Below are 22,506 nucleotides of genomic sequence, written 5' to 3'. Positions count from 1 at the left end.
AAAGATTAGCCTGTGGTTTTCTCATCACAGCTGATTAACGCTGATTGACTTGCTGCTTGGCTAGAGGTTCCTTGCTTGTAAATGTCAAGGCTTAAATGTTGGAAATTGCTGGATACCTACATCTCAGTGGAAGCCAGGAGGAGGGTAGAGAAAGGAGGCGTCTTTAACAAGCATGATTGCTTTTCATGGCATAGGGGCCCTCAGCCAGAATGAAACTAGGGTATTTGCTTTTCCTTCTCTTTTTGTGGGTAGTGGCCTGCCTGGTCCCTCCCCATTGAAACTTCTCCTCAGGAGCTTGTTGGTGAATTCTTGTGATTTAACTCTGTCAGTTAAGTCTTTTTCCTCCTAAAAATCACAATTTTGGGGGTTCCATTTTCGTATGCAGCTCCATTTGCCTCCCAAAGTCAGAGCCATCCCTTGGGTACAGTGAATTGGGGAGACCGCCCCAGGCCCCATGCTTCAGGGGCCCTGTGCTTCAATAAAATCGTGAGGAAGTGGGCGGGGAGGTGAGGTGGGTGGGTGAGCAGGGTGAGGACGCGAACAGGGAGGTGAGCGGTAGGCAGGCTGGCAGGGGAAGGCGAAGAGGAGCCCCCCTACCAGTCCTCCCCCTCCATCCCCCCAGCACCTCCTGCCCACCGGCGGGCCCTGCCAATCAGCGCCTCCCCGTCTCTCTCAGCACCTACCGCCTGCTGCGGATAAGATGTTTTGTGGCGTCAGGAGGCGCTGGGGGGGAGGGGAGAGGAGCGAGGGCGCAGCACGCTTGGGGGAGGGGGCGGAACTGGGTGGGGAAGAGGCGGGGCAGGGGCGGGGAAGAGGCGGGGTGGGGGCAGGTGTGGAGCAGGGGTGGGAAGAAGCAGGGTGGGGGTTGGACCTTGAGGGAAGGGGTGGAGTGAGGTGGGGCCTAGGTGGAGCCAGGGGGGAGCACCCTCCTGGCAGAATAGAAACTCGGTGCTTATGTCCTGGGCCCCGCATCCCCCTAGGGACAGCCTTGCCCAGAGTCAATAGGATTTAAGCTCCTAAATAACTTAGGCACTTTTGAAAATTTTACCCTCAGTCTTAGCCCTCTGAAAAAAATTGAGGTTAATAATGGAAATCCCACTTGTTATGTACCTGGAGCTTTGGGGTCCCAGGTACCACCCCCTTTTGCATGCTGGGACAGAAAGATTCTGCTTGTAATGACTCATAGACAAAAGGAGCTGCATTTGCAAAATATCTCCACAAGTGGGCCAGAACAGTGGTTCTCAAACTAGGGGCGCCACTTGTTCAGGGAAAGCCCCTGGCAGGCCGGGCCGGGCCGGTTTGTTTACCTGCCACATCCACAGATTCGGCTGATCGCGGCTCCCACTGGCCGCAGTTCACCGCTCCAGGTCAATGGGGGCTGCAGGAAGCGGCGCGGGCTGAGGGATGTGCTGGCCACCCTTCCTGCAGCCCCCATTGGCCTGGAGCGGTGAACCGCGGCCAGTGGGAGCTATGATCAGCCAAACCTACAGATGTGGCAGGTAAACAAATCGGCCCGGCCCACCAGGGGCTTTCCCTGAACAAGCGGTACCCCTAGTTTGAGAACCACTGGGCTAGAAGATTTGCAAGAGATTTTGTTTGCTCACCTAAAAACTTGCATTTGTTCTTGTGTAACCCTTCTGCCCGTCAGAGTTGGCAGCAACAAGGGCCGGGTTCAATATCTAGGGGTTCCATTCCAATAACACAATGCAAACCGGCTCGAGCCCCCACCCAGTGACCTGGGACCAATATATACCACCCCCGCTGGGCGCCTCCAAGAGGCAATACTTCCCCTCTCGCAAGCACATAGTCTGAGTGTAGCAAAAGTCTTTTAATAACAGAGAGAAACAATGTGGCATTATGTTGGGGAAACACCACCAACAGGATTCATAACACAACCCATGAGCAAAAACAACCCCACCCCAGGCAAATTGGGGCATGCCCTTTTCCCTTTGGTTCTTGAGTCCAGCAACCCCAAATCACCCAAAGTCCCAAAAGTCCAATGCCCCAAAAGTCTCTGTCCCTGGTCAGGGCAGCCCCAGAGTTCGAAAGTTTATCGGCGGAGCTTTACCTCCCAATCTGGGTGGAAATGGGACAGGGGTAAGAGGCACCTTACGTGATCTGAAGCTGACCGCCCCATAGCTCCATAGCGGCGCTCCGCTCCACTCCGCCAGCCGCCCCACGAACTCCTTCGCTCAGCTGCGCTCCGCCAGCCGCCCCACGAACTCCTTCACTCAGCTCCACGGCCCACAAGCAGCTCCTGCCATCCACACACTGCTCCGCGTCAAACTGCTTCACCAGCCGTCCCGCAAATTGCTCCACAATATATCTTCAGGCTCCCCCACTACTTAACACAACACTCAGTGATTTCAGCTCTTAGGTGAATTCAGCTTATAGTAGAGGAGCCCCAGTGCTGGTGCACTGTCAGCCCAAAGTGAGCTCAGCAGCCTATAACTAGACTTCTAATGAAATCAAAATTAGCTCTGATATTCCACAGTGGAGAGAGGAGGAAGTGCAATCAGCATGTAAGGCCCTCACCAAGGGGCCCATGCCACCAAGTATTAATACTTGTCCCCAGCCTCTCTCCATTCACACAGTTTTGGAACCCATGACCCTTGCCTAGCGAGTGCTACTTAGTTGATGGTGAATCCCTCCATCATAACAAAAGGCCACGTACAGTTCCAAGCACAGTTCCCATAATCAGGGTAATAGCAATTTATTCTTCCTGCCCCAATAACAGAGACACTGGGGATCCCACAGCAGCCAAAGTGACCATTTGGGCAGCTATGGTCTCATTCTAGGTGTGGTGGGTGTGCCTATGCAAATGAGATCGGCCCCTGAAGTTCTTTTCCACAACTTGCCACACCTCACCACCAGATGTCAGGGTGGAGCTCATCCTGACACTGCTTACACTTGCAAATAGGGGTTTCCATGCAGGAATTGGGTGCATACTTGACTAGCAGTTTGCACATGCCTACATGCAGGGTGGTGGCTGTTTTTTTACCCTGCTATTATGGAATAATTTTAAAAGGCTCTAAAAATATGGCCCTAAAAATTGACAAACTCTCTTAAGGGGGCTGTTAGACTTGTGTTTAAAGCACCGGTGTGTGGGCCAGGAAACCTGAGTTCCATTCCCAGGTTTCACTTCACCTCTCTGTGACTCAGTTTCCTTGTTTATAAAACAGGGCTGATATCAACTCTGCAGAGGTGTTGTGAGCTTTGAAACATGTTCTGAGATCTTCACATAAAAAGACATAGATGGGCAAAGTATTATGAGCGACCCTCAGATCATCTGGTCCATCACTTTGCTAATGCAGGATAGCAGTGTATTCTCCAGGGCCCTGTCCAGTGCTGTTTTAAATAACTCAGGATATTGGGCTTGGGGCTTCCACTAATTCTTCTGAGAGGCTATTCTAATGTCCAATATTGGCCACATTATTAGGTATTTGCTCCTGATCTCAAACCAACATTTCTCTTGGTCAAGTCCTGTATTGATGCTTTATTCATGATCTGGGATTGCTGTAGAGTTAATAAAAGTTTTCATTTCTGTCTTGCAGAGAAAGACCGAGACAAGAAAATCCCGCAGGCCCAGGCCCACACACCCACCTAATTGTGTGGCTACTTGGAAAAACTGCAAGCCACCCTCTCCCCCGTGCTGTGACTTCTGCACCTTCTGCCACTGCCGGCTTTTTCAGACTGTCTGCTACTGCCGAGTAGGAAACCGAAACTGCTAAACCCACACCAGGAAGGAAGGTAGTGCTGGAACTCTGTCATTAACTGCTCCAGAGTTTGTTTCAACCTGTTTTTCTCGTGTGTATTGCAAGCAAAGTATAGAGTCTTTGAAGCTTTCTGGCTGGCTTTGTGTTCCCCAGACCTGCATGAATGCTTACCTTATGGAGCAAACACTATGATCCACAAGTCAATCATTACAGAGAGTGTGAGGGAGGGGGGGATGGAAGCTGATGGGCTGACAGAGTAGTTAAAACAGAACTGAAGGGGTAGGGGCAGTGAGTTGTATGGGCCCGAGGTGCCCATGCTCCACCAATATGAGGGCCCGGGGGCCCGGCTCCACCAAAGTTCGGGGCTGAGTCTCTCCCCTGGCCCCGCCTGCCACCCCCACACACCTCCCATGGAGTGTCCCCCCCAGCCCCACATGCTGCCCTCAGGCAATTTAAAAGGGCCCGAGGCCCCTGCCACCACCACCAGCAGCGCAATGAGGCTAAGGCAGCTTCCTGCTCACCTGCTCCACTTCCGAAAGTGGCCGACATGTCCATGCAACCCCAGGACGGGGGGTGGTGTCTCCGCATGCTGCCCCCCCCACATGCACCGACTCTGTTAACTGTGGCCAATGGGAGCTGTGGGGGTGGTGTCTGCAGGCAGCGGTGCATGGAGACCCCTCTGGCCCCTGCCTAGGAGTCGCTGCCAGAGGGGTGTGTGGGTCACTTTCGGAAGCCACCCAAGGTAAGCGCTGCACCCCTCACCCTCTCCCATACCCCAACCCCCTACCCCAGTCCAGACCCTGCACCCAAACTCCCCCTCAGAGCCCAACCCCTCACCCCTCCTGCACCCAAGTTAAAAGAGAGAAAAACCTAGGTTAAACAGAGACAGACCAACCCCCAATGTGCATTCCTTTTCCTACTGGCTGCCATAAATCTTGCAAGGTTGGAGTCTATTAAAATGTTCATAGTTGTTTCCTTTAATCAGATGTACAGATTCAGGCGTCTATACACAATTTGGGCATGGAAAAAAAGGAGTCCAGAAAAAAACTAGATGCAGGCACATAGGGCCAAATCCTGACACCCTTACTCAGGTTGAGGAGTACCTTACTCTGCCATAGATCCACTCAGCATAAGATTGGCAGAATCTGACCTATAATGTCCCTAAATGGTATTCCCACAGACCAGAAGAAAATGTCCTACGTGGCCATTTACAACCAAAGTAATGGTCAGATGACATTTTGGAATGTGGAGTGCAAAGAAAATGCTTTTCTTGAGTGCAGTGCTCAGATACAATGAGAACCTGACAGAGCCTTCACCCAGAACCTTTACTAAAGCCATATCTACACAGTGCAGCACGCCAGGATGTGAATGTACAGCACACCACCTTGCCACACAGTAACATCTTGTGTGGACACTGCTCGAGTGCAGTGAAAGTCCTGCAGTGCAGCTTGGCTTACCATGCTTTCAAGGAGTAGTTAGCCAAGCCACACTCCAGGACTTCCATTGCACTGCAGCAGGGTGCAAATGGGATGTCACGGCGTACCAGCTTGTATCTTCATAGCACAGCATAGACACCAGTTTGATAAAGAAATGCACATGCATGCACCCTTTGATAGGTATTATAGCTTTAATTTACACTTGAATGCTCTTCAATGTAGATTTCCACAAAGGCCAGTGTTAGAAACTAACTGGAAAATAATGCATATTTTCCTCTAAAAATGAGGAATGGCATGAAATTTATTCACTTATTTTTAATGATTCCCAAAGGGTACATTAAATAAAATGGTTTAAAGAAAAACAGTTGAAAAATTTTACCGCCTCTAGCAAAACCCAAACATGGAATTCTAACTTTGTAATCTATAGCTGCTTATCTGTGATTAGTGGGAAGGTAAAGGCTCATCTCATGCATAGTTGTTTGTGTGTGTGTCTATGCATACTTTATAACAGTATTTACAGTCATTAAGACAAAATAAATAGTGGCTTGTTTGTTTTTATTAATGGCACAAATGAACTTACAATCAATACTATGAAATTGTCATCAACCTTAATTACGTTACTCTTTCAGCAACTGCTCACATTGAATGAACATTTATAGAGTATGGAAAACAATAAAACACATACCTAGCAATTACTTCCCATGTTCCATCTGAAGAGTTGTTTTTTTTAACAGGGAGGAGGGAAATTAATGCCACTTTCTCTGGGGTGGAGGAGCCTCACTCGTAAAATGAAGAGACTGGAATGGGATGTTTTGAAAAGACACGTCAATTATAATGTTTGTGGACTGACAGAGAGTTAGAGCTGTAAATCAGCCTATCTCCTTTGATTTACACCTGCTGAGAATCTTTTCTCCACCGCAGGGGTCAGGCAGAGAAGTTGTGCTTGAACATTCTTCTGGAGGTCTTTCAAGATCTCTGCCATGCCAAGTAGAAGAAGTGAAGTATGGATTTTCAAAGGGTTTTTGGCCAGTATTGGGGAAGAGTTCAATGAGGGGGCTTAATGGAAAACTAGTGGGGAACCACATATGGAATATTTTCAAGGTGCGGGGGCAGTTACTCCAGGACACCATTTTAGGTGGATTGTGAAGACATGCAATTTGGAAGAGGGTATTGAGCACAAAGTAGCCAAGTTTGAAGCTGATACAGAAGCTAAGCAAAATATGAGGAACAATGCTTGTATACTCCAGAGAAATGGTTCTCAATCTTTCCAGACTATTGTACCCCTTTCTGGAGTCTGATTTGTCTTGCATACCCCAAATTTCACATCACTTAAAAGCTACTTGCTTACAAAATCAGACATAAAAATACAAACGTGTCACAGCACACTGTTACTGAAAAATTGCTGACTGTCTCATTTTGTCTGTATGAAATTTTAGTTTCTACTGACTTCGAGAGTGATTTTTATGTAACCTTCTGTAAAACTAGACACATATCTAGATGAGTTGATGTGCCCCCTTGAAGACCTCTGTGTACCCTCAGGGATATGCATACCCCTGGTTGAGAACCACTGCTCCAGAGAATATGAATTTGGGAGATGACTGAGCTTTTCTTTCCAGCATTTTCCTCTTCCCTTTGGTATGCTCTCCCATGCTGCACCCAGCTGCATGGCTTTGAAAAAGTCTCCACTTTTCTGTTCTATGTTGCTGCTAATTCTTTGGCTGGGGAAACTGGGAGGCGACAAATTTGTGTCACCTCTCATCAATCTAGGCAGATATATTGCCAGATTGGTTTATACAGAACCAGTTAGACACCAGGGTGCCCGATGCACCACCGCCGACCACTGTGTGTTATCATTTAAACCAGTGCAAAGTGTGCGCAAAGTGCCACCCTTCTGACTTCGTAGCATTTGACATCCGCTTTACATTCTATAATATTGCCAACCTCAGGAGACAAGTTTTCATGAGGCAGGTAGAATAGGACCCCAAAATCACTAGTCAGCCATACTGCATTCACTTTGCACTGGTGTAAACAACCGCTTAAGGTGCATGGCAGTGGAAGATGTTCATTCCCTGTCTGGGCTGGTCCCCATTATGTCTACTTTGCAATCAGGCGTGTGAGTGCAGCAGGTGTAGGGAAACCTGAGCTAGCTTTGCTATAGCTGATCAAACCTAGCTCAAATAATAATACCAGTGGAGATGTAGCAGCAAGCTGGTGGCCACACAAGTATGTACCCAAAGCTCTGAGGAGGCAGGGCTAGCCCATGCTGCTGCATTACTGGAGTTAACTTGGATCTAGCTAAATCAAAGCAATCTTGGTTATGTCTACATGTGCTGCAATCACAACTCCCGACTGTGGTGTAGCCATTCCCACAGTTACTAGGGCTTTCTGGGCAGTACCGGGTTTACAATGGCACCACTGGCACCAGGCCCACGCTCAAAAGGGGCCCGGCCCAGCCTGGTCCACTTAGAATCATGTCATAGAATCTCAGGGTTGGAAGGGACCTCAGGAGGTCATCTAGTCCAATCCCGACCAAGCCCCAATTTTTGCCCCAGATCCCTAAATGGCCCCCTCAAGGATTGAGCTCACAACCCTACGTTTAGCAGGCCAATGCTCAAACCACTGCTACCCCTCCCACACTTGCGCTGTGCCCGGAGCAGCTGGCTCCTCTCTACCCCCCGGCTCCTCCCTAGGGTGACCAGATGTCCTGATTATATAGGGACAGTCCCGATTTTTGGGTGTTTTTCTTATATAGGCTCCTATTACCCCCCACCCCCATCCGGTTTTTTCACTTTTGCTGTCTGGTCACCCTACTCCTCCCTCACCCCCTGCTTGCTCCTCTCGGCCAGCCAGCAGGGCTTCTCTCTCTGCCCTGATCCCGCCAACTGGCTCCTCCCCACTCCCTGACCTCTTCTCCCCCCCCCCCGACCTCTTCTCCCACCCCCACACCCCTGCCCACTGCTTGCTCCTTTTGGCTGGTGGCTGGCTGAGGGCTCCTCTCTGCCCTCGTCACTGGCAGGCAGCCGCCAGGAGAGCTGGGGCAGAGAGGAGCCCTCAGCTGCTGCCGCTCCAGGCCGGTGACCGTCTGATTCGGACTACCCAGGGGTGGGGCCCACCTCTCCCTGCTGCTCTGTGGAAGTGGCGGGCTGGTGAAGTTGGAGGCTGCACCTCCCCTTCCCCCCCGGCAAGGAAACTCCTCCTCCACCATGAGTCCCATCAGCACCAGGTGGGTAGGGCTGGGTGGGGCCCTGGGGCCACTCTCTGCTCCTGAGCTTCAGCTGTCCTGCCCCCTAGCACTGTGCTGGGAGGGGGCATCCCTGCTTTGCGCTAGCTCAGCAGAGCCTGGGAGCAGGGCATGGGGGAGTGGGTCTGTGGGGGGAATGCTGGGATGTGAGAGGGTGGGAGGCGCTGGGCAGTGGGGGAGATTTGTGTATTTTGGGGTGCTAGGCAGTGGGGGGTCTCTTGGGGGGCACTGTGTAGTAGTGGTGAGGCTGTGGGGAAGGGTACTGGGCAGTGGGATGGGGAGATGCATGTTGGGGTGCTGGGCAGTGGGGTGTCTGTGTGGGGTACTGGGCAACTGTGGTGTGGGAGAGTAGTGGTGTTGGGCAGGGGTGGTAATGTTCAGGGCACTGTGCATTTGTGGAGGGGGGGCGTGCTGGGCATAGTGGGTCCAGGAGGTGCTGGGTGGGGGGCCTGTGCAGCAGGGCTTGGACCCACCCCACAGGGAAGGGGCATGCTGGCAGCACAGGGCTGGGTGAGCCAGTGTGCATCTGGCAACTGCCGGCTTGTAAACTGTGCCCTCACCGCGGGTGGAGCAGGGCCATGCCATTGCCCCTGGCTGGCCCCTCGGTCCAAGGACCGACCTCCCCACACCATGTTCCATTGCCCTCATAGGGGCACACAACTATGTTTGGAACCGAGCCCACAAAAAGTTAATCCAGCCCTGTTTCTGGGTGAGAGGCAATAGCTGTGGTACATTTCCTATCTCACAGTAGTAGTCGGAAATCCATTGGGTGCACTATGTTCATCAGAGCATTGAAAAGGACATGATCTAATAAGTTATTTGAGAGAGCACAGAAATGGTATGACACAAATAAAGTGGAGATAAAAGAGGTCTAGAGCAAGGCAAGGACAAAGATTAGAGAGCTGGAAAGACTTCCTTATGAGGAAAGAAAGAGTGAAGAGATGTTTGCTTTCAGGAGGAAACGAATAAGAGAGAATATGACAGAGAAGTACAAAATAACCAATGGGATGAAGGGAGAGTGCACTCCTGATCACACCTTCGTTTGTTGCAAGAACAAGGATACAATCAATCAGTGAAATCAAAAGGCACCTATAAAAACACATTGCCTGTGGAACTCATTGACACAAGACACCAACGAGGTCAGTAAATTAGTAGGATTTGAAAAAAGGTTCGATAGATAGATAGATAGATAGATAGATAGATAGATAAGCACACCTGTACTTACACTGGACAGGATAAACATGTAGATAGGTTATAAACTCTCAGCTTGCAGGGCACAAGCCAACCACTACCTGCCTAGAGGTAGAAGAAAAATCCCCCATTGTTTGGTTATTCCATAACTGTCCATTTATGCGGGTTTTCACCTTCCTCTAAAGTACCTGGTCCTGGTCCCTGTCACAGACAGGATACTGACTAAATGGACCATTGGTCTCATCCAGTCTGACAGTTCCTATGTTTCTATGGCAAATTATGTCTCCATGAGATGAGTAGAGAGGTGAAATATAATATTCCTAAGCAGCTGCTGACTATTGCCCACAGCTGTTGCATTTGCTCTGTTGAGTAAAAATATACTACTTCCCTTCTTATTTTTAAAGACACTTTGGGCTTCCTTTCATACACTGTCTCAACAATTTACAAAAAATTAAGTTCTCTTCTTGCTTGAGGCCATGATTCTGGAAAGCATCCCTGTTCAGGGCAGTAGGTAAGTGCACGGTAAATCCCACTGAAGTTAATCAGACTTCAGCGTGAGTCTTGCACATATTTACTGCCCTGAATAGGGATGGATCTAAACACATGCTTAAGTGCTTTTTCCTAGCCTCTGTGTGTGTGTGTGTGTGAGAGAGAGACAGAGTCATCTGCCACTGGATAAAGGAGTCTGCCAGGAGAGCTAGTTAAAGGTCAGTGAAAGGCATTCTAAGTACAATAAATACCTGTCCTTGAAATTGTGTTGCCCCTTTTTGACCCAAGCAGCTAGCCAAAGTTCAGGGCCCTAAGGATCATAGAATCATAGAATATCAGGATTGGAAGGGACCTCAGGAGGTCATCTAGTCCAACCCCCTGCTCAAAGCAGGACCAATCTCCAACTAAATCATCCCAGCCAGGGCTTTGTCAAGCCTGACCTTAAAAATATCTAAGGAAGGAGATTCCACCACCTCCCTAGGTAATGCATTCCAGTGTTTCACCACCCTCCTAGTGAAAAAATTTTCCTAATATCCAACTTAAACCTCCCCCACTGCAACTTGAGACCATTACTCCTCGTTCTGTCATCTGCTACCATTGAGAACAGTCTAGAGCCATCCTCTTTGGAACCCCCTTTCAGGTAGTTGAAAGCAGCTATCAAATCCCCCCTCATTCTTCTCTTCCGCAGACTAAACAATCCCAGTTCCCTCAGCCTCTCCTCATAAGTCATGTGTTCCAGTCCCCTAATCATTTTTGTTGCCCTCCGCTGGACGTTTTCCAATTTTTCCACATCCTTCTTGTAGCGTGGGGCCCAAAACTGGACACAGTACTCCAGATGAGGCCTCACCATGTCGAATAGAGGGGAACGATCACGTCCCTCGATCTGCTGGCAATGCCCCTATGTATACATCCCAAAATGCCATTGGCCTTCTTGGCAACAAGGGCACACTGTTGACTCATATCCAGCTTCTCGTCCACTGTTACCCCTAGGTCCTTTTATGCAGAACTGCTGCCGAGCCATTCGGTCCCTAGTCTGTAGCGGTGCATGGGGTTCTTCCGTCCTAAGTGCAAGACTCTGCACTTGTCCTTGTTGAACCTCATCAGATTTCTTTTGGCCCAATCCTCTAATTTGTCTAGGTCCCTCTGTATCCTATCCCTACTCTCCAGCGTATCTACCTCTCCTCCCAGTTTAGTGTCATCTGCAAACTTGCTGAGGGTGCAATCCACACCATCCTCCAGATCATTTATGAAGATATTGAACAAAACCGGCCCCAGGACCGACCTTTGGGGCACTCCACTTGATACCGGCTGCCAACTAGACATGGAGCCATTGATCACTACCCGTTGAGCCCGACAATCTAGTCAACTTTCTAACCACCTTATAGTCCATTCATCCAGCCCATACTTCTTTAACTTGCTGGCAAGAATACTGTGGGAGACCGTGTCAAAAGCTTTGCTAAAGTCAAGGAACAACACATCCACCGTTTTCCCCTCATCCACAGAGCCAGTTATCTCGTCATAGAAGGCAATTAGATTAGTCAGGCATGACTTGCCCTTGGTGAATCCATGCTGACTGTTCTTGATCACTTTCCTCTCCTCTAAGTGTTCCAGCTGGAAGTAGAAATTGATGGAGGCTGGTATTTTCTTTGATGCAGTCTTGATTATTAACAAAGGAATGTACAAGGTCCGGCTCCTCCAAATGCAGGAGGAATCAAGAATAAAAGGAGCAGTTTCTTAGCTTACAGACCCAAGCTTCTTTATCCAATGCCAGACCCAAAAGCTCACTGACTTTTTCCAGGGTAACGCTGAGTTCACAAGTTGCTGCTTGGCTTTTTGCCTCTTGGTCCCCCTGTGTGTTCTGCCGCTCACAAACACATGTATAACACAAACAGTACTCAGCCAAACAACCTCTCCCCCAAATTCCTGGGGGGTTCACAACCCCCCTTTTGTCTTGGGGGGAGGGGACTTCTGATTAACTCATCCTGACAGTTGAGTGCAAATACTTCCAGTGTCAAAGAGATTTGTGATCCAAGCAGTCACCAGCATTTCTCAGCATAACAATATCAAAAGTAAAGCTAGAAGGAGACTATTTGCAGGCTGCACATTGCAGAGATGATTTCTTCATTCCTTTTACCTTCGTATGCATTTGTGTCTGCAGCGAGAGGGGACTGTTATGCAATTGTGTGTTGGAGGGTGTGGGTAGTTTATCAGTAGAAAGGGAGATTGGCGATGGTAGTTGGAGCTGTGGTGGTGGATCAGAGCACCTAGAGATAGTGTGCACAGGGGAAAAGGAAGACCCCACTCAAAAGCAGGCATGGCCACATTTGGCACTAGGTGCAGCTTCTGCCAAAGGTGACTCTAAGCAGGGCAAAAGCACCTTCCTGGAGGTGACAAAGGCATGGATAATTCTGGCAAAGTCTGTATCATAGAGCAAAGGTAACAATCTCAGGGCAGTAAAGCACACTTCAGGCCTTCAGTCGTCTCTGGGAATCCAGACAGAGATGAACCCAGTAAAACACCAAGACAAAGCCTTATTCTGCTCCCATTGAAGTGAGTGAGTTTTGCCATTGATTGACTACAGGTGGAGCTGGGTAAGGCCCAAAAAGTGGAAATGCCCTTTCAGTGGAGGGAATGCTTATACCTATGAGCTATTAGTCTCCATCTCTACCAGATGTGCTCGTCTGGATTTAAACCAGATGCTGTAGCATCTAATTTAGCTTGGCACTGGGAAATCACGAGACCAGGAAATCTAGACTCAGGGCTTGGCTACACTTGCGAGTTAGAGCGCATTAAAGGAGCCCCGGGTGCACTAGCTCACTACCCGTCCACACTGGCAAGGCACGTACAGCACTCTGACTCGGGGGCTAGAGCGCTCCTGGTACTCCATCTTGGCAAGTGGAATAACGTTTTGTGCGCCCCCGCTGGAGCACCGCGGTGCCAGTGTGGATGCCCTGGTCTGTTAGTGCGCTCTGAATGGCCTCCGGAAATGTCCCACAATGCCTGTACTAGCCACTCTGGTCATCACTTTGAACTCTACTGCCTGGCCCTCAGGTGACCAACCGTCAGATCTGTCCTTTAAATTCTTTGAGAATTTTGTCAATCCCCTTCCTGTTTGCTCAGCCAGGCATGGAGTGTTCTCAGTGAATCTTTCCAGGTGACCATGCCTGTACACGCCAGGCAATCCCCAGTATGGAGCAATGGTGAGTTGCTGGACCTCATCAGTGTTTGGGGGGAGGAAGCTGTCCAGTCCCAGCTGCGCTCCAGCCGTAGGAATTATGATACCTTCAGGCAGATATCAAGGGACATGATGGAAAGGGGCCATGACCGGGACGCACTGCAGTGCAGGGTTAAAGTGAAGGAGCTGCGGAATGCCTACTGCAAAGCCCGCAAGGCAAACAGCCACTCTGGTGCTGCTCCTGCAACCTGCCGTTTCTACAAAGAGCTGGACGTGATACTTGGGGCCGACCCCACCTCCACTCTGAGTACCACAATGGACACTTCAGAGCCCAGTTCAACAAGGCAGGAGGAGGAGGAGGAGCAGCAAAGCGGGAGCAAGGGTGCTGAGGCGGAGGAAGACATCCCAGAATCCCTAGATGCATGCAGTCAGGAGCTGTTCTCAAGCCAGGAGGAAGGTGGCCAGTCGCAGCAGCCGGTGCTTGGGGAAGGAGAAACACCAGAGGAGGTTCCTGGTAAGCGGCTTTTATTTTGGGAAGGAAGTTATTCAGTGTGGGCTCTTGGGGCAAGGAGGGTTAGGGCTGCATGCATGCCTGAATGCGGAATAGGGCGTTGATGCGCTCTCTCACATTGTGGTAATCAGCCTCAGTGATCTCTTCAAAGGTCTCATCCAGAACTTGGGCAATGCGTTTGCACAGGTTTCTTGGGATAGCCACTCTGGTCCTTGTCACAGTAAGGCTAACTTGTCCACACCACTGTGCCGTGAGGGGCCGGGGGGACCATTGCTGCATACAGGCAAGCTGCATATGGGCCATGGTGGAAGCCGCATTGCAGTAGAATACCCTCCCTTGCTTCCCAGGTCACCCTCAGCAGTGAAATATCTTCCAGGACTAACTCCTGTGGAAAATGTGGGGACAGTGTTCAGTATAGGGGCCCCCTGCCTCTGTTGGCTCTCCCCAAGGCACAGAAATCCAGAGGACAGTACAGCCGTGAAACAATCAGTCACGCTTGACTCTGTGCTTACTCACCATTTTGGGGCTCCCATGGGTTATGTGTGCTTGCTTTGACACGGGCAAATTGTGCTATTGTGTAGACTGTGCTTGCCCTTAAGTACAGGGGAATCATTGCGCTGTCTGGTGTGAACAGTGCTGCCTCTGTTAAGTGTTGCATTTTGCCTTTACAGATGCAACCTTGAGATCTCAGTCATCCATGTTATCACTGGCCAAAAGACTCCAAAGAATCAGAAAGAGGCAACGTAGTATCCAAGGTCTTGGAAAAAAATGTTGAAGGAGAAAGTAGCTAAGGACATTGAGGTCAGTGGTAATTGGGACAAAATACAACATGGTTTTACAAAAGGTAGATCGTGTCAAACCAACCTGATCTCCTTCTTTGAGAAGGTAACAGATTTTTTAGGCAAAGGAAATGCAGTGGATCTAATTTACCTCAATTTCAGTAAGGTATTTGATACTGTTCCACATGGATCTGCTTTGAGACCTTTAACAATGCAAAACAGCACAAGAGTGCAGATGAAGCATCAGGCCAGTCCAAACCTCATATACGTCAAACCCAAGGACAAAACAAAACACTCTGGTAAAAAACATCCATGCAAACACAACTCCAGTTCTTTGGTGGTTCTCGGGGAGGTATACTTGTAGCTCCCACTGCAGCCTTGTCAGAAGGGCTGCACATGCCTGATTGGGGCAGGGGGGAAAAAAAGCATTTTACAAAAATGTAACTTTGCCAGCTTTCTCACCCACACCTAAGTATTTACTAAAATAAAAAACCTCATAAATTAACCAGACTAATAAGCAAAATATATTTACCCAGCTTCATCCATCCATCCGTCACTGATACTGGTGAATTTTTCTTTTCAGTTGTCTCTTTCCTTTTCTTTTGAGCATTTTTACCCCCTCATGTTTTGACCGTACTGTAAAGCAAACAACATTCTAATAAAACACATGAAACTGTCTAGTAAATTTTAAAATAAAAAAATATATATTCATTTGGGTGTTTTTTCTATTTAAAAAAGTCATAGCTTTAAAACAAAATAATCCATTTCAGGCTGTACAACAAACACAGGTTTTGAGTTTATTTCTACCACTTTAAAAACAACCCCCACAAATATTTTTTTTAAAAAATACATCTCATTTTGCAAAGTAAAACCAAAAGAAACAAACCATTACCATCAGTTTGTAGACATATACTTTTTAAAAACCACCTATGTTTTACACACACACACACACCCCAGCAGTTTAAAACACTGTTTGCACCAAAATACTTTTCAATAAACCCACATGCTTTTAAAAAGACCCCCAGTTGTTCTGTCCCCCGCCCCGCCCCAGCCATTTGTGCTTGGGGCCTTTGGGTTAAAAAAACAAGCCAAAATGTTAGTTAGTATTACCCCCTAAATCCTATTCAACCTATGTAATACCTGAAGTTATTAAGCACAACTACAGTTAAAAATGTTTTTTTCCTTGGCCTGGTGATGAACTGCAACTTAAAGTTACTGGTTCCATGCTAAACAGATCACACTGCAATAAAGATAGGCACCATTATTTACTAAGACAGCATGGCCAAAGAATGGCATTATATATTTTCAGAGTTAGCCCCCCCCCCCCCCCCCCCGTAGTGCCTTCTTACAGTAACTATTTCAAGTGAAGGGCCCTTTGCAGATATCAATGAATGTCTAGGGGTTTGGGGTTTTTTTGTTTGTTTTTTTTTTTGTTTGTTTTTAAAAACATGTTTCTTTCATGCTTAAAGTTTGGTGGGGTGGGGGTGCTTTCTAGAAAAAGTGCCCCATGGCCTTCAACCAACTCCTGGGTCATATTTAAACTGGCCTATAGTGTTCCACCAACTCCTGGCATCATATTTAAACTGTCCAATAGAGTTCTGCCAACTCCAGGGGTTATATTTAAACTGTCCAATAGCATCTGCAAACTCCTGAGGTTTTATTTCATTTCATATTAATCAGAACTCACCATCCTCAGCCACCCACCTCCCTTACTATGGGTGCACTCCCATCAAAATTAACCCTGTGGCAACAAGGGTGAGTAATCACAGTCACCCTGGCTATTCAGTGAGGGGGGTGGTTAAACCCATTCAGTTCAACAGAGTAAGTCAGCTCTATTGTACTCAACCACATGTCTGAACCATCCCTGTTTGTTTTATTGTAAACACATTTTTAGGATATTTTTTCCCCTCCCACAACATACATTTCAGCTTTTTTTTGCTGTAAATGGGTCTCTCTTACACAAAAGACACAAGAACTAGGTTCTCACAAACAAATTTTTTTATTTAAAAGACATACAGCTCCTTGAAAACAAACCAAGATGCTCCATTAAAAAAAAAAAAGAAAAAAAAACAAACTTTAAGCTCCCTTAAGGACCTTTTAACAGAAATACAGACAATCACAAAACCCTTTTCAATAGATTTTTTTTTTAATTTACAGCTACCAAGTTTTATATCGCATGTTCGGCCCCTCACCATTTTATAACTTAATCCTTTTAGATTTCTTACAAATAGGCTTTTTCTTAAGCAGGGTTCTGTAACTTTTCGTGCGGACCAGGTGGTCAATATAACGCTCTAAGCGGGCATCTTCCGGTTTGGTCATTTTCTTTAAAACATGGTCAGGGTCTCCACTGAATTGCACAGCATTTATCAAGGTCACCCCTTGCGCTAAATGTTCTTGGGTTAGACACAGACATTGCATAGCATAACCTATGGCAATAATAGTGTTTAATAAGCTTTCCAAACACAGCTCAGCACACAGGCCCCAGAGCTTGCAGTTTATATCCACTGAAGTCCAAGTCACACAGTCATGGTGCAGCTGGCCTGGTGCATCTATGACACAGCCCTCACAATCTTCAAAAAACTTTTCCCTAAGACAGTGATTAAGAACAGCATAAACAGCAACGCATACAATAGTCCGCCTGACTTTTTTACGCTCACGACGTGGCACTGGCTCAGTCAGTTCCATGCCAGCCTCCTCCTAAACTCCTCATTGCCGTCATCCTCGGAGTCCTCTTCAACATTTTGTATCGGCGTTGAGCAAAAACAAGGTGGGCCCGGTTCATCTTCGCTGCTTGATGCAACGCTGTCCAGGGTCTCCGGGTCCTCTAGAAAGGCATCGTCGAGCTGTCGAGAGGTTTTTTTTTTTCAGAAAAGAAACAGTGTAATCACCCCACTGCTTGGTTTTTGATTTACACAATCCCTGGTTCCTAGCCCCATTACACCTCCAACCCTCGACCGTCACTTCTTAAACATTCATTTACCTGAGTGTTGTCTTTTCCGTTCAGCTTGTCCACTAGTGACTCCCCTGAGCTGCGATTGCCTTCTTCCTCCAGGGGGATGGACAAGAGGCCATCATGCTCATCGCGGTGCCTCACAAGCAGCTGGGTTTCGGGTTCCAGTGTATCCATCAATGGCTGAGCCAAAGGCTCCCCTCAGTCGCCCGCTCCTCCTCCTCGGAACTCTCGCTGATGTAGCGCTTTCTCTGCGGTTTGTCAAAGACCCTTGGGGCTAAAACAAAGTCCGAAGTTCTCACGGGGGTGGTGAAGAAGTCCATGTTTCCGCGATTTCTAAAACACACGCTCTTGGTAAAAGATGGCCTCTTCTGCCCGATGCTGGGACTCATGGGGTGATGGTGCTCTGATTGGCAGAGGGATCACACGTCCCTCTTCTGGACGGTTCACCCCATCCCAGAACCTGCCCGATTTTGGTCAGATCTGCTCTCAGTGTGGCTTGATTGGTAGAGGTTGGTGAAAGGAGTTGTTAGAGGGGTCACACGAATCACTTCCGGACGGGTCACCCCGCCCCAGAACTCATCCTGATTGGTCAAATCTCCTCTCTGGGCGGTCCTACAGGGGCGAAACCCATCCTGATTGGTAGAGGGTGGGGGAGGAGTTGTTAGAGGGGTCACATGACCCACTTCTGGAGAGGACACCCCGCCCCAGAACTTGCCCTGATTGGTCAAATCTCCTCTCGGGGCAGTCCTAGAGGGGTGAAACCCCTCCTGATTGGTAGAGGGAAGTGGGAGGAGTTGTTAGAGGGGTCACATGACACACCTTGCTTCCGGTTATGTGGCAGCCTTGACCCCAGAAGTAATACCCCATGGGGTGGGACTTCCGGTGAAGGGGCAGGGGTCAAGGGGTGGGGTTAGGGTTTGATTGACAGTCGGGCCCTTATACTACCTAGCAAAGAAGCAAAGCTAGTATAAGTTAGGCTCTGCCTGCTTGCAAGCTCACAGAATCTGGTAAGAACAGGGCTGATATTGCAAAAACACATATTCCTAGGAAGTACTAGGCAGAGGACACTCATGCAAACACATTCCTGAAAGATGGTACTGGAACACCCCAATAGCAAGTGGGTACAAACACATTCCTTGGAGATAACAGGACCATGTTGACCCTTATTAAAGATAAAGTCAGGATGACAGTGTGATGGATAGAGATGTTTAATGGAACCAACACGTACAAGGTAGAGGGTGGTAAATGACCATGTCAGAGAGGCAATACGTAACTTGTTTGTACTGCTATATAAAATGGAGTCTCATAGGAAGTGTCCTTGGCCAGCCTAGGGAGCAGAGGAATGTCCTGCCACTGACTGAGCTGGTCCATTGTGACGAGCATACATGTGTTAATGGTCCTGTAGAGTCTATGGGATACTAGGACCATGCTTCGTTAACAATAAACCTGACAAAGTTCCTTCACTACAACTGAGTCTGTGGTTATTGGGCAGTTCGAGCAAGATCTGCGCAGAGCTGGGACAGCACAAAGAGAGAACACACACACGCAGACCATCTGATGGCACATGGCACTTTGGAGGTCGCATGGCCGGTCTCATTGGGAGGTGGCAGTCAGATGCCAGTGAGGCTATATACGTTCACAGCACAATAACTCCATAGTTAAATTAGTGGAGTCTCTGCAGAAGCATAAGATTCTTTGGCTGCTCTAACTGTGCATTTCGTTACATGTACTTCTAATAAATTCAGCCTTAACTCTGAATTCCCTGAGTTTGTACCATTTGTCTTGGGCATAATTACAACACCCTTGTAATATATTCTACCCTAAATTACTGATATGGCTCTCAGCCTTAAATCCATTTTAATTTAGCAGTCAGACTGGAAATAGAAACAAAAATAAAGTGTCAACCAAGAAATGTGTCATTGTGGCCTTATTTCTTGCAGCAGTGGTGGCAGAAGCAGCTCTTCCAGAGAGATATGAAATGAGATGAGTTCAGTGGCCCTGGGACCCTGAGCCTACAAAAGGCATCCCACCCAGAGACGGCGGTGTGGCAATCTCTGCATCCACCATTGCATGGACCAATGAGCTCCACAAAGCAAAGGAGAGATTCCAGGAAACCACAGGTGCCACCAGGGTAATCTACTGCACAGGAAGGGATGTGAAAGAGAACAGAGGCAGGAACTGATTCAGGGAATTCCTATGGCTTGTGTTATGCAGGAGGCTAGACTATATTATCACAAGGTGGGTCCCTTCTGGCTTTAATATCTAGGAATCTCTCTGTTAGAGTCTGAGCCACATGATTATGCTAGAGCGACAGGAGGATGGATCCAGCAAAGGGAGAATGGGGGGGGTTACAATTTATTTCCTGCTAGATAACGTGTTACCTCAAAGCAGAATGAAGAGGTTCAAGGTGATTTAGGAATTACTGAAAACTCAGATGACACTTAAGAGCATTAAGGGACAATGCCAGATCTGTTAGCTCTGATGATTCTCTCTCTGGCCAATCTGCAAAGGCTGGTTGTGACTAGGAACAACCAAGGACTCACCAATCACAGAAGAATAAAATGAAGCCAGATTCTTCCCTTGTCATCCAAGGCCAGCTATATTAAGTAGATGGCAGTTATTTTTGGCACGACGCACCACCTCTTCATTGGCATGGGTATGAGAAAACACAACTGTTTGATCATAACATTATTTGCAGCCCAATCCTCTAAACTAAGATGAAGGCTTTATTCAAAAAGCACAGAGGCTGCCTTCTACTCCCTAAAGCCCCTGGCCAGTGCTGCTTCCCATCAGCACCACTGGCTGATAGCTTTTTTTCCTTCCGTTTCATTTCAGTTTGACTCTTTATTCTGGAGCCGTCACTTCAATGCAACTATTTTAGTGCCATGGGTAGATGAGAAGTCGCCTCATTGCAGATCTAGATATACGGGTAAATTAACATTCCTCTGTCTGGGAAAAACTTGTTTATCAACCGTGCTTGGTTACATGGTTTAAACATATTTTTAATACATACTTACAACTTCTTGCCTGACGCGCATGTATACATCTCACAAGGCTTATGATGAGGAGTGTGATATCTTTTATTTGATACCTTACATGACATTCTTTGTAGATAATGTGTTAGGTGTAGTGAGTTTGTCTGGCCTCATAGGAGTTGCCATGTGGCACAAGGCCCAGAGCACCTTAAAGTAGATGGGTTTTGCGGCATTCCCTGTGGGTGAATGGATTTGGCTATTCTGAACCAAGGGGAGATTGGGGGCAGGGGTTGGAATTACAGAGACCAGGGTCCCCCCCAGGAAACATTCTGCAAGCAGACCCCTTCCGTTCTGAACTGAGGGATCTCCAGCTAAAGTGTTTCCACTGATCACAAACTGTGGCAGAGGTCCTGCCCCAAGAATGGCTCTCCCTCCCCCGCCCTGCCCCAATCACCCCCCACCCACGAAGTGCAGCTCTCCCTCCCCCATCTTGCCCCAGTTACTCACCCTTGGAGCATGGCTCTCTCTCCAACATCCTGCTCCAGTCACCGCTCCACCCCTAGAGCCCTGCTTGGCTGGCAGGGTGAGGGTGGTGGAGAGAGCAGCAAGTGACAGTGGGGGGAAAAGAGGAGCAGGGACAGGGACCCAAGGGAAAGTGGTGGAGCAAGGGGCAGGGCCTTGGAGGGAAGAGGTGGAGCAGGGGGTGGGGGAGGTTCCGGCACTCAGTGTCCGGTTTTCACAAATTAGAAAGTTGCCACCCTAGGTAGCGCCCTAGCTATAATGTGCTGAGAATGTGGTCAGTGCTTTACAGCACATGCAACAAAGTCACTCCCTGCCCCAAAGAGCTTCCAACCTAAGATCCTGAGGTCTTCAGAACCTCTCTGTTGAGCACCCCGTGACACACCGAGGACCCCCAATGCCCATTGATTTCAAGGGGAGTTTAGGGTACTGCGCACCCTGAAGTTAGTAGGAATGAAAATTGCTCAGCCTGTTGGCTCCTAACCAGTATTTCCAGTACAATAAAGGGGCAGGACAGGTAACTTTCAGTCATGCACTGGGGCGGGTTTAAGTTCTCCCTGCAGAAAGCATACAGGGAGTGGAAGATGGGAGGGATCAGCAAGGAAAGCTACCTTATTGAGGTCAGAACTGTAGGGATAAAGTGAGACAGGCTAAAGGTCAAGTAGAGTTGGACCTTACAAAGGGAATTAAAACCAATAGTAAAAGGTTCTATAGCCATATAAATAAGAAGAAAACAAACAAAGAAGAAGTGGGACCACTAAACACTGAGAATGGAGTGGAGGTCAAGGATAATCTAGGCATGGCACAATATCTAAACAAATACTTTGCCTCAGTCTTTAATGAGGCTAATGAGGATCTTAGGGATAACGGTAGCATGACAAATGGGAATGAGGATATGGAGGTAGATATTACCATATCTGAGGTAGAAGCAAAACTCAAACAGCTTAATGGGACTAAATCAGGGGCCCAGATAACCTTCATCCAAGAATATTAAAGGAATTGGCACATGAAATTGCAAGCCCATTAGCAAGAATTTTTAATGAATCTGTAAATTCAGGGGTTGTACCGTATGACTGGAGAATTGCTAACATAGTTCCTATCTTTAAGAAAGGGGGGAAAAAGTGATCCGGGTAACTACAGGCCTGTTAGTTTGACATCTGTAGTAGGCAAGGTCTTGGAAAAAATTTTGAAGGAGAAAGTAGTTAAGGCCATTGAGGTCAATGGTAAATGGGACAAAATACAACATAGTTTTACAAAAAGTAGATCATGCCAAACCAACCTGATCTCCTTCTTTGAGAAAGTAACAGATTTTTTAGACAAAGGACACGCAGTAAATCTAATTTACCTAGATTTCAGTAAGGCGTTTGATACTGTGCCACATGGGGAATTATTAGTTAAATTGGAAAAGATGGGGATCAATATGAAAATTGAAAGGTGGATAAGGAATTGGTTAACAGGCAGACTACAGCAGGTCATACAGAAAGGTGAACTGTCAGGCTGGAGGGAGGTTACCAGTGGAGT

General features: G+C 47.9%; 2 protein-coding genes across 2 annotated transcripts in view; one reads left to right on the top strand and one right to left on the bottom strand.

Moving 5' to 3' along the window:
* Window positions 1–5,808, top strand: part of ASIP (agouti signaling protein) — a 45,418-nt gene extending 39,610 nt beyond the window's left edge. Inside the window, exons 7-8 of the mRNA XM_084645381.1 lie at window positions 3,183–3,204; window positions 3,555–5,808. Coding sequence (XP_084501507.1) covers window positions 3,183–3,204; window positions 3,555–3,731 — 199 coding nt within the window. The 3' untranslated portion in view covers window positions 3,732–5,808. The remainder of the gene's footprint in view (window positions 1–3,182; window positions 3,205–3,554) is intronic.
* LOC311530100 (uncharacterized protein) overlaps window positions 1–22,506 on the bottom strand; it is a 165,689-nt gene that overhangs the window by 132,963 nt on the left and 10,220 nt on the right. Inside the window, exon 2 of the mRNA XM_084646476.1 lies at window positions 15,071–15,174. Coding sequence (XP_084502602.1) covers window positions 15,071–15,084 — 14 coding nt within the window. The 5' untranslated portion in view covers window positions 15,085–15,174. The remainder of the gene's footprint in view (window positions 1–15,070; window positions 15,175–22,506) is intronic.

Source organism: Lepidochelys olivacea (genome assembly GCF_965140295.1).
Source record: "Lepidochelys olivacea isolate rLepOli2 genome assembly, chromosome: 13".
In the NCBI taxonomy this organism is placed as follows: Eukaryota; Metazoa; Chordata; order Testudines; family Cheloniidae; genus Lepidochelys; species Lepidochelys olivacea.
Note: the sequence above shows the minus strand (reverse complement) of the source record. Positions and strands in the feature narration are given on the sequence as shown.